Source organism: Aythya ferina (assembly GCF_964211825.1).
Source record: "Aythya ferina genome assembly, chromosome: 3".
NCBI classification, from domain to species: domain Eukaryota; kingdom Metazoa; phylum Chordata; class Aves; order Anseriformes; family Anatidae; genus Aythya; species Aythya ferina.
The window spans coordinates 31,691,986-31,704,100 of NC_140298.1; the positions used below are offsets into that span (position 1 = coordinate 31,691,986).

Consider the following 12,115-nt stretch of genomic DNA (forward strand, 5'->3'; position numbering starts at 1 on the left):
GTCCTTTAAAGTTCCCAGTGCCTTGTAGGTTTGATGGCAGGCTGCTGTTCTAGAGAAAAGCACGTCAGAAAGACCACATGTGATGCAACGGATCCTGTTTTATGAAGTGCTGTCAATCCTCTAGTCCTACTGAAATCAGTCATGTCTGAAAGTGTTTTTCAACCTTAGGAGAAATGTTTTGAGTTTTTTCAGATCTGCCATTCAAGCATAGCAAATGACTATTATACTATTATTATTCAAGTAGGATGGAGCTGCTGCTACTAATACAGCTTTAGAAAAAAAAAAAAAAAAGACATATCACTGGCAATGAATACATACAACTCACATACTTCTGGGACTGGTTTTGGCTCTCTAGATTTGAATTTAGCTGTCGTTGATGTCAGAGGCTGAGTAATGTGCTTTTCTGCCACAGAAGGAAATACTGGACAAGGAAATGTATAGTGCAGATTTGATAGTACAAATTATACCAAGTTTAATTTGCCATGCAAAAGTGTGCAGATATTTTTAATGGAGAATAACTTCACAACCAAAACACACCATAATTGCAGGCAGGATGCAAAAGCAGGATGCATTCAGCTGAAAATGCAGGAAGAACTTGTAGAGTCTGATCAACATCTTGGCTTCATTCAGAGTTATCATAATGCTTTCAGTTCTGAGAATTACCTGGGAACCTGAGTAAGCTTGAATAGTTCAGACCTTGGGACTCTGTACTTTATTTGAAAACACATTCCCTTCATATTACATTAGGGAACTGTAGCAGCACTGAGAAAGGAAAATTGTTCATGAATCTTAGGCAACACCAGCTGCACCACCAGTGGGAATTTCTCTGCCCTCCTTCTTTTCTCAGTCCCAGCCCATGAATTGCTCTATCTTTGTAACAGCCTACTCCAGTATGACCTGCTGAGATGAAAAACTGTGTTAATGCAAAGCTTTTGATTGCCATGGGAAAGCATCTCTAAGTCAGTAAGAAGATGCAAAGTATTTCGTTTCCTTAACTGTCTGCTGTGAATTTTTACTTGAACCTGTAAGAAGACAAAAGCTCTGCTATAGGGGGCGATGCCCACGAGGAGACAGTGAAGCCCATGCTGGACCGAGGACGAACGCAAGGTGCTGTGGATGAGAGCCCACCACGAAGCCGCACCTCCCGGCAGAGGTGCCGGTGTGCGCAGCGCTGCCATCTCCTGGCTGCAGCTGCCCTGCTCAGCCCCTTGCTGGGAGATGGCTCTCGAGGGACCGGCTTTCACCTGTCACATTCTTCCTGCGAATGCACATTGGAAATTGTGTGCATCGCTGCAAGCAGAGCTTGTCCCGGTGGGAGGTTATAAAATGCTGACGGTGAATGCAATTTCTGCCACAGCTCAAATGCTGGCTCCCTGTGTTATTGGAGTGAGGATTTCAGTTTTCCTCATTTGCAAGCTGAGTTTGGCTTCATTAACTTACATCGGCATTTCTGCAGACAGTGAATTTCCTTTCCTTATGGTTATTATACCACCAGCTTCTCACAATCATCAGAGAAAGCTAAGGCAGTAACGCATTCTTCACCACTGCTGGCTGCCCATTACTAATTGCCATGCACTGTGCAGTTACTGTCAATTATACTAGCCCTTTGTAGTAGCAATCATTTTTTGTACTGTCCTAATAATGCCACAGCAGGTTGCATACAGTGAAGGTTTTCTGTTTGTCCTGAGAAAAATATTATATCAAATGTCAAACACCATTTATTGTGCACCAGACAAGGAGATGGTCAGGTTTTCTGCAGCTTTTTGTAGTAATATTTTGTTCACTTTAGTCTGGGCTGAGGCCAGAACCAGGCTTAGTTTTCTGTGGTAATGCATTCTGAAAATCAAAGAAAACATCAGTTTTCATGAAAGAATAAGCCAAGCAAGTGGGAGGCTTGCCTTGCATTTGTCTAAATTATTTCTGTTGCATGGCTGGCCCTAAAACTCCTGTGAGTATATTGCATATCTTCAATCATGCAGTCTAGCTTGTAGGAATTTTAACAAAGGCAGAGACTCGTCCTTAGAAACAAAACACATAGATCTATGGGAAGAGCAAACAGAGCCCGACAGCACTGTGTGGCAAACTGCTCTGCTCTGTGTTGAAGAAGTACAATTTTTTCTCAGTGGCAGACTTAGCAGTAGCTTCATGGCTCCACTGTAAATCCTGGCTTAAAGATGAAAGCAAATGCTTCCTACCTCTTGCACTGCTGAATGGTCTCTATGTTTCTGGGGAGCGTTTCCTCCTTCAGCTACTATGTTTTCCCCTTGCAGTGGTATCATTGACAACACAGGCGGGAAGATCCTGGTTCAGAAAGTGGCCGGCCACGCTGGTTACCGGGGGAGCTTCTCCAATGGAGTCCGATCCCTGTCACTGCCGCGCTGGAGGGAGTCCTTCCTCGTCTCAGGTACTGTGCCAGAGCACCTCAGTTAGTTCTTATCCTGGGCTTCAAAGAGAAATACACCCCACCAGAGGTGCATGGGGCTCAGCCCTCTGCAGGTCTGCCAGAGGTGACAGACAGTCTGGATTGACTGCCCAAGGGCAGCCCAGCTCCTGCTCTTGATGCTTAAAACCTGAGCCTTGGTACCGGTGGGAAGATCTCCCTAATGCACTTGCTCTCCACCCTGACAAGTATTGCTGCTAAGCAAACTAAGTGGCCTTTTGGCCCCCTCAGTCTGCTTCTGCACCTGTGTCTTCTGAAACAACTTGTTTCTGTGCTGCCATTCAGGCTTTGCAGAGAAGCCTTTTGGTCTGTTTTACTCTGAGTTTACTCTGAGAAAGCCACACATTTTCACTGCAGCTGTTGGACACAATGGCCCAGGTTCTCTGAGTTCCTCGTTAAAATTAAATATGTATAGTTTATCAATATAAACCTTTAAATAAAAACTGCCAAGCCTTCTCAAATCATATATAGCCATACTGTATTAATACAAAACCCTATATTAAAAAATGCTATTGTTTTATCCCAAATAAGTTATGAAATTCTCCCACCTCTGTGAGCCAAAAGGTGCTGCTATCTACCCAGTGCTGGGAAATCCATCTCAATTCAATGCTAATTCCTTTTTCTGCCCAGTAGCTCCCTTGGATTCATTGATGAAATTCATAATTTATATACAATTTCTAAATCTAACCTCTTGCTGCATCCATCCAGTGGTTAAGTTCTTGCTGGTCCACACATCTGAAGCTTTGGGATAGGCGTGACCAACTGATGTTAGTTAACTTCATCTTTTTTGGAAAAATCAACAGCTCAAGCAACTGAACAGCCTCTAAAAATAAAGAAATGTTCTTTTCATGTGAAAATTTGTGGACAGCAACAGAGGTTTTAGATTCTGACCAAAATGAATTGCCATCTGGAGTTTGCATTAATATATTTGGATGCACTTTTACAGCATTTTACCATGGGTACACCAAATTGAGAAGGATTTATTTTGGATGAGTATGGATTTCCTGGAATAGCTGAATTGCTACTTGTACTTGTTGCTGCTTTTTTTTTCGCAACAAACAGCACATTGTAATTCTGGTACATAAATGAGAAATAAGAACTTTTTACCTCAGCAGCTGCTCACTTATCCTATAAAACTGTAGGAATTTTTGATTTGTAGTAATGAAACTTTGTTCTTAATTAATTAACGAGTTACTACAAGAGATTATACAAGAGAAAGTCACAAGTACACATAAGAGGAGATGATGAAAAATCTGTATACTGTTACAGGCATGGTGAGATTTGTCTTTCATACACTTAATTTTACGCATGTTGAGTGGTCCCTCTGATGTAAATGTAGTTTATGAACTAGCTCAAGCATAAACGTGACATAATATAGCCTGTCTCATCTCACGTTTCATATACAAATAAGAAAGGAATTCTTACTATACCTGATGAAAATGTGGGAATTTTTGAATTTCAGAGAGAAATTCAGAAGTCTAAAACCCCAAGAAGGTTGTGCTATTCATCACAGCAGCCTGTGGCTGCATGCAGTCAGATCTCATTCTCAAAAAGAGAAAAATGGTGTTTTTGTTTTGGTTTCGCTTGCTTTTTTTTTTTTTTTTTTTTTTTACAGTTATGAGTCATAAAAACACAGAGCTGCATAACGCATTCCCCCATAAAATACAAGTCACCTAAGGCATTAATTTAAAGCTTTAGAGCTTGCACTGAGTCTCCTGTTCTCCATCCAAGTTCCCCTTCATCAGACCAAAACTGTACATGTATGTGATGCTGTACCCTGGGACAGTGCCAACATTTTATTCCCAGTTAGGACATTGTCACCAGGAGTTTGTGATGTTTAAATTGTGAATGAGCATCCACACAAAAGAGCACAGAGGAGGAATCCCTGGGGGACCCAGGGGATGAGGTGGCGTGATTTGGGAGCAGCAGGGGAACAAGGTCTGTCCTCTGGGATTAAAGCAGTCAGCACACCAGGAGGTATGCAAATGCACTGGTATTCACTTTCAAGCACTGAAATGCCTTGGCACTCAGCTGAATGGCTCCATTCAGTTTAGTGGGAGTTTCGCAGCTAGTGGGTTAAGAAAATAGAGCTCTAAACCTCTGGCTTTGCTAGTTACAAACAGGCACAAGAGGGTGAGCGGCCACCACACCATAATTTGTACTTCAAACAGACTGAAACTGAGGTTTCCAACCCAGATGTGAACCCATTTTTAAGCATGTTAAGCAAACTCCGGCCTAGACACAACTTCTTCCAGATGACACATCGGTAGAAAGGATGCATTACCATTGCTCCAAAAAGCAGGGCCACATTCAGGTCAGGCTTCAGACCTACCTTTTGACCACATATGGGACAATGGGACACAAGATGATGTTTATCAAAACCCACAGAGCCCAGGAGTACGCAGCTTCCCCATAGCCAGAACCTAGTTTATTTGCACAGTGGCAGTCTTCAGGTTTACATTAGAAGCATCACAAAAAGAGTCTAAATTTAGATCAGATTATTATGCTGCTGCTGCATCTGTGTAACAACTCACCTTATCACTCCGCCACTGCTGGGGATAAAGAAATGCATTTAGAAATCATCTGCAATCCTATAACATTTTAATCTTTCTCCCAAATTGGAGAAAGAGCTCCTTAGTCCTGCTTGTCTCCTGAGCCCAGTTTTAGCTCAGAGGAAAGTAAAAGTGAAGACCTGCTGTTCTTCACTTAGTCCAGATTCTGTGAGAGACCCAAGGGCAAGGAGAAAGCTCTTTCCAGCTTGTCCATGTATGTTAAAGTGCTTTGGTCTTTGCAGGAGCTGTGCTGACTTCCGTGGCTCTACTCTCCATTTACACAACTGTAAATGAGAAATGTAATAGATCCTTACAGCATTGCCTCATTAGTAACTCAAACTAACTCCTTCATCTAGGGCTTTTTCATGACTGAGATTTCAGAGAAGAGTAAAATCAAGGGGCTAGAGACATGCAAAGGGACAAAGGACAGTGCTTCTCAAGCTCCATGGCCATCCCTGCACATAAAGGACCAGTTTCTCTGGCACATATACTTCTCTGTGTGCTATCACATGGGACATAGTTCCCAGTTCCCAGGTGCGGCTCAGTCTGTAGCAACGAGTTCTGCTGAATGCTGTTGATCTCTCAATGAATTACTAAGGATGACAACTGTCATGCTCACAGTGCCCATATACACCATCTACAAGAATTCACCGAGGGCATAAGGAAAAGCAAACCTATCATCATGACTCAGGTTTTGCAGGAGGTGAAGGCACATCTATCTGAGGTGGTCCAGATGCATGACACAGCACATCATTTTGCAGAGGAGTCCCCAGGGTCTAGAAGTCCTTTTGTACATCACACCCAAGCTTGCACAGATATTTTGTCCAGCTTTCAGAGGATAGAGCAGTCTTCCCTAAACAGAGCAACACTTTTCATTGAGTGATACAGGTATACCTTGGGAATATAAAAACTACCCTAAGAGATGGAATTGCATGGCCACATGTGCCAATAGAGATGGCATCTGGTGTGGCATTAAAAAGATTTGTGGTTTAAAGCTTAACTGGGAAACATACCTCATTGTTTTAAGACAGGACCCTCATTTTAGATCTAAATATAGGAACCATATGTTCCCACACATAAGCACAGTCTTCTCTCACTGTTATTACTGCAAAAGACTGTTGCTAGAAATAGATATTGCAAAACTGAGGTCAGAGAAGAATGCTGTGTGCTTGATGAAACGAATCCCACATCAAACACACTTTCTAACTCAACTACATATTCGGGCACTGGAAAAGACTACATAGGGAGGCCGTGGGTTTAAGTACAGGTTATACAGATGTTCTTCGGGAACAATCCCCTTATGCTTAACCTTAACCATGTGAGAGCAAAAGAATGAACTACCTGACTTCTTCAAATCCATCCCAGGCCTGTGTTTTCATACTTTCTATCTTTTTTTATGATGCTGGATTTAAGCATTAGTATTTTTAGTGAAACAGTTTTTAGATTCTGCCAGCAGATGAAAGAAATCTTCAAGAAAATGAGTTGGGCAGTGAAGAAGCGAGGTTTGATTCTGAACACATATGTTAGATGGGAGTTTTGTTGCAAGAAAGCTTATAATTTTCTGTTATGCTTCTTTTTTTTTTTTTTAGAGGGCAAGCCAAGAAAAGGTGTGACATATCCATCAACTCTTGAATATTCTTCCTCAAAAAGTACAGCTGTTAAACCAGGCAAGTAATTATGATGGACTTTTCCTTATATCTATTCACATCTATCTCTTGTAGCATCTCAGTTGTGTAAAGATTTAATTATAGAGAAACTGAAGTTAATGTACCCCTTATGTTCATCAATATTATTATCTCATTCAAGTCTCTCATGTTTTCTTTATATTAAGCACATAGAATTATTCTAGATATATATATATATTTTTTTTTTTGTTATGCCCAGTTTCACAAACCTCTGTTCCCACCTACCTTTCCCCTTGCTTTAAGTCTGAGAGTATGATGTTGTATCTTTCTCCTAGTGCTATTTGTGTTATCTCTTGGGATCTTTGATGTATGCAGTACATATATATATAGTGGATTATAATAATTATTATATAGTAATACATAGTACTACAATATTAATGACACAGATGGCAATGCACAGCAGCTTTAGCTAAGGATCATATGATAAGGAATTACTCTGTATAATCACTTTAGCCTGTAGCCTACTCTGTCATACTCAACTCGGTTTAAATAATTTAGTTGTTTTCAGAGGTCTTTGATATCAAGCCGCACACCAGGTGGTAGTTGATATTCAAGTGTCTCTATCATGGAAATGACATTTGTTTGTGCTCCCGGTCACAACTGTGTAAAGTCTAGGCTCTACGTAGGGAGTCTGAATGAAAAAATAAATGTCTTCTGCTACTACACACTTCCTTATCATGGGTCTTCTGCTCTTTGCTGAGCCCAAGCCTTTCTGAGCTTATGCACTGTAAACAGTGGTATAAGGAAATGCAATGTATCTTCCCCATGTATTCAAATGCTTGTCAATAAGTGCATCCACCCAAGGTTGCACAGTTGTTACTTGGAGTCCTGCTCTTCTCCTGTATATTGCTGTTGATCCATGAAAGCAAAAGTACAGAGCTCTTTCCTCATCTTTAGGTTTTTATTTACACAAAGACATCTGAATGCTGTAGTTGTTCAGACTGAATATGCATCACCTAAAGCCAGGCCTTTAATTTACGGTTCCTGCGCATTTACAGACAAGTAGGTACATATTTGTACATATGTCTTGATGCAGAAACCATTGGCCTAAATATTATGCAGTACTAGAAAGGAGGCAATACTTTAGAATTTTATTTTATTTTATTTTATTTTTTCTAGGAAGCATTCACTAAAACTACATCTCTCTGTTCCCAAATCTAACCACACTTGAAGTATCAGTCCAAGTTCCTCACACCAGAGCAGGAACAATCACATTCAGGGTAGAGCTCAGTAGGCTGTAAGCAATGATTTCTTCCACCAGTGAGAAAACTGACATTACATGAAAATCTGTATAGGAATGGGAAGTATCATCAAACCACGTTGCAGTCACAAACAAAATATCAGAAAACTGCTCCTGCAGCAAAGCAAAGATGCAAGTGACTTCCTTCACTTTGTTCCTGAATCAGTTTGAATGAATGAAAGTGTTACAATCCTAGCAACAGAAACTGTGCACTCATGCAGAGAAAACCCAGGATGACCAAAGGAGCAAATAATAACTGATATATCAAACACAATACTTGAAGAGCCCACTGCCTTGCTTTGCCCATCCCTGTCCCACAAGTAGAGATCAGACCACCACGAGTAGTCTTCTCCAAACCCAGTTTATTCCCACTGCCTCCACTCAGCCATCTCAGCTGTATGCTGCCAGAAACAGTTTGTTCTTGAGATAAGATCTCTGTAATATGGTGCTAGAGCCATCTTGCAATACGGTATTTCATATTTCTTTTTCAATTTTCAGAAAGTTATCTTCTTCCAACTTAAATTATAGAGACCACATTGCACAGCTGGGTATTTAAATCCATTGTATCTAGGTGTTAAAGGCAGTCTTTTGAGGATTACACTTATTGCCAGATTAGAGAAAATCCTACTTCACATCTGATCTGCGCTGTCAGAGACGCGCTTTTGGTCCTCATCCTAGGGGCACTGGAGACTCATAGTACCTGATGTTTCTTTAAATGCCCCTCAAAAGATGGGCAGAGGAGGAAAAACCTTCCCAAAGTTGTAACTAATCACAGCAGGTAAAAAAAAAAAAAAAAAAAAGAAAAAAGCTACATTTAAAAAAAAAAATAGTACAAATTATTAAGTAACCATTAACCCTGGAGTAATTTCTTAAATAGGTCAACGCTGTCAAAATAGCTAGAGAAGAGAAAAAAAAAATAAGAAAGAAAGATCAAAATCTTCCAGTACTCAGTCAGACACAAATGCATAGGCGGATTTGTTTGCTGGGTAGCAATAAATGAACTGTAATAAATGTTCCAAGTACTTTGATGACTTTGAGTCTTAGAAGAACAGAAAGACAAAAAATAATTTAAAAAAAAACAAATCCTTCTAAGCCAGTCCATGGCACTCAGGATGTGGTCCCATCTGGGAATGTCAGGCAAGAAAGAGATGCATCTGAATGTGAATTAGTGACTGAAACGTCACATGGTAGGGCATATTCACCAGGCACCCTACATACACCAAGAGCCTGACTCTCATTAATCTTATGAGGATTGGTTTATTGGTAGAAAAAGAAAAAGAAAAAAAAAAAAAAGCGTTTGCTCACTTCATAAATTCTGTTGACATTGGCAGGAGCTTTTGGGAAATCAGACACCTAAATCAGGCACCAACAACATCAGCTGACTACTCTCTAGAGGCACCCATCCATCACTTTTTCTCTCCTGGTGAGGAAGCTCTGATTAGACCAACTAGCCTTTCTAACACTAGGTGATGGGATGCCTGCTTTTGAGGACAAATAATCTCTGAATAGAAAATTTAAAATTGTTTTCTTTCAGAGCTGGATTTCCTCATGTCTTCATTTTTTCTGCAGAGCCTAAGAAGCCTGAGCAAGACTTAAAAGCTCTGAAGAGTGCAGGCACCTCTAACACATCAGAAAAAGCACTGGAACAAGGTAGGGGCTGGGAATCTCAGTGCCCTTTTCTACAGAAAGCCCACTGCTTTATCCCATCCAGCCTAGAATGCCCACAACTGTTCATGAGAAGCAGTCTGACACTGGTAACACACAGCTTTACCAGCCTCCACTCCACAGCCTCTTTCCCTCTGAAGTGACCCCATTACATGAGTGCCTGCAACCGCTGCCTGAAGGGCATGGGACTACTCAGAGCAGAGAGGACAGCCTCACCATTTAATTTCTGCCTGTGCTTTGGATGAGTTCAAGTGTCACAAACTTCAAAAGCCTGCATTGCACCTCTCAGTAGTTTCCTCTGCAGAACCTATGCCCTGCAAACCCTGTGCAGATCCTGTGAGGGAGGTGGGCACCCTGCCTTTGGGAGCACTGGGAACAGCTAGCCCTTGGGAGCTCCTCTCGTGTCCCAGGCTCTAGCAGAAACCCAGCCAACAAGTGCCAAGGCAATATCTTTGCTCTGTTCTTACTATGCTGCTTCCCTGGCCCAGGGTTTTCTGCTATACTTTTAGATTGCAGCCTCCTTGCTCCATGCAGCCTAGGTTATGGAGAGCTGACATGCCCGCTCCTGGCTTCTGCAGCACCACATCACATGGGAAGAATCACTGTGCCCTCTGTCTTCTTGCTTTTAGTGTGGCAGTGTGGAGCAGGGCACTGCTCAGCCCAGAGAGCCATTCACGCTGATTTTTCAGCTGAGTTGTTTTGTTTTTCTTCTGAGCTCTCTTTCAGCATTATCCCATTAAAACTGTCTGAGGTCTGAGTTTTTCACTGGCTAGCATTAGGTGGTAATTAATCCACCAGACAGCTTCATGATGGTGCTTTCCAAAAGGAGAACATCCAGCAATAAAATGCAAGCTTGTGCTGTGCAGCAATGAATAGACTGAATAAAGGCACACCATTCCCTTTCAGCGCACACAGCCTGTCAGGCCATCCCCAGGGATACAGGCAGGGAGGAGAGGAGCAAGACTGGGGTGAACATGGAATATATTCTAGAGTGGATTTTGGTAGATAGATTGAAGAGAACAGGAAAGGCTCCTTTCTAAGATAACAACTTGAAAGAACTGTAATCATGCTAAAAACTTTGTATAATGCTATTTAGTATGCACATTTTTGCAACTAGAATTGTCTGTTCTCACGACAGATGATACACTTTAAAAGTAGTAACAACTGTGAGCTGAGTCAAAGTGAGATAAAATCGGCACCTCCCAGGCGGTGCTCTCCTCCATGCTCCCCTCAGCCAAAGCCCTTGTGTGTGCTGCTCCTGCCCTGACCCTCTCCTGAATCACCCTCCCCTAAAAGCTGTCTTTCTGCCAAGAGCATTTCAGTGATGCAGTAGGCAATGCATATTTTATTCTGGTCTATGACTCAGAATTGCCATCTTTTATTACCAGATGTCAGTTGATTTCCATTTATATGGACTTTCTAACAGCTTAATTACACTGAGAAAAGATGATGGCAAAACAGGAACTGCAACTGGGTGTTTGAACCACTGCATAGGTCTGAGACATCTGTCAGGCAGCAAGGTTTCCCTGTTTAAAGCAGAGAAAGTATAGAGGAAACATAAGGCTATGACAGCCTGCTGTCAGCACCTCTAGACAGCATCACACAGGCATGCATGGCATGAGGTCCACAGATGAGAATGTTTGTAGACACCCTGAGGAAAACACCAGTGACTTGGTTGCCTTAAAGAGGGAGTGTTACTAATGATGTTTCTATGTGGGTCACATAGAACTTCATAGGGTGATTGTGTTGATTTTCCTGCAGGGGACACAGGCCGCAAGGTGGATCAGACATCACCGGTACCGACACCAACTATACAACTGGCCACCACAACTCCAACCCCAACCAGCACGACCACAGATCCTTTCACCACAACACCAAAGCCAACCACAACACCTGCAACAACCAGAACCATGACAGCTGCAGCTGCAGTCAAGTCTCGACCTGGACTGCAGCATAGGGTCAGAGATACAGGTCAGTAGCATGGCTGTTTGCATTGCTTTCTTCTGACCAACACTTCTGCTAGAATTAAAGGAACAAGGCAGGCAGTTGAACATACCATTATTTAGTAGATCATGAAGTCAGCAGTTCAATGCAGACACACAGAGTGGATAAGGAAATTAATTCCAGCAGATGGGCTGGAGTCAGAGCTGTACAGCCTTTGAGACACATACAAAATCAGTGTGCCTCACATAAACATGTGTAGATTCTCCAAGATAAGAGTTCATCTGCAGCAAACACAGCAATTATGGTTAGTCCTTATCTTTGCATATAATATACTGGCATCTAAACTGATCCATGTGGGAGGAAGCTCTCCATCCTCAAATGCTGTGATAATTTTCAGTTGCAGTAGTCAACAAATATTTCCTTGATTCATATGTCTGGACTAAGCATTCAACAAATAGCTCAATATACATTTTAGATTTGATTCTGTGATAACTTCCAATAAATGAAAGCTATAATATATTTTCTGTAACAACTCTTTGATTTCAAAGATAAAAACACTATGATGGAATTATCCTCAGGATTTTTGCAC

The 12,115-nt window shown here is 41.6% G+C and overlaps 1 protein-coding gene across 1 annotated transcript in view; it reads left to right on the plus strand.

Annotated features, from left to right (window-relative positions):
* The window catches only part of VIT (vitrin), a 52,660-nt gene that overhangs the window by 17,968 nt on the left and 22,577 nt on the right, over positions 1-12,115 (plus strand). The window contains exons 5-8 of the mRNA XM_084512683.1: positions 2,271-2,404; positions 6,582-6,659; positions 9,487-9,567; positions 11,344-11,553. Coding sequence (XP_084368809.1) covers positions 2,271-2,404; positions 6,582-6,659; positions 9,487-9,567; positions 11,344-11,553 — 503 coding nt within the window. The remainder of the gene's footprint in view (positions 1-2,270; positions 2,405-6,581; positions 6,660-9,486; positions 9,568-11,343; positions 11,554-12,115) is intronic.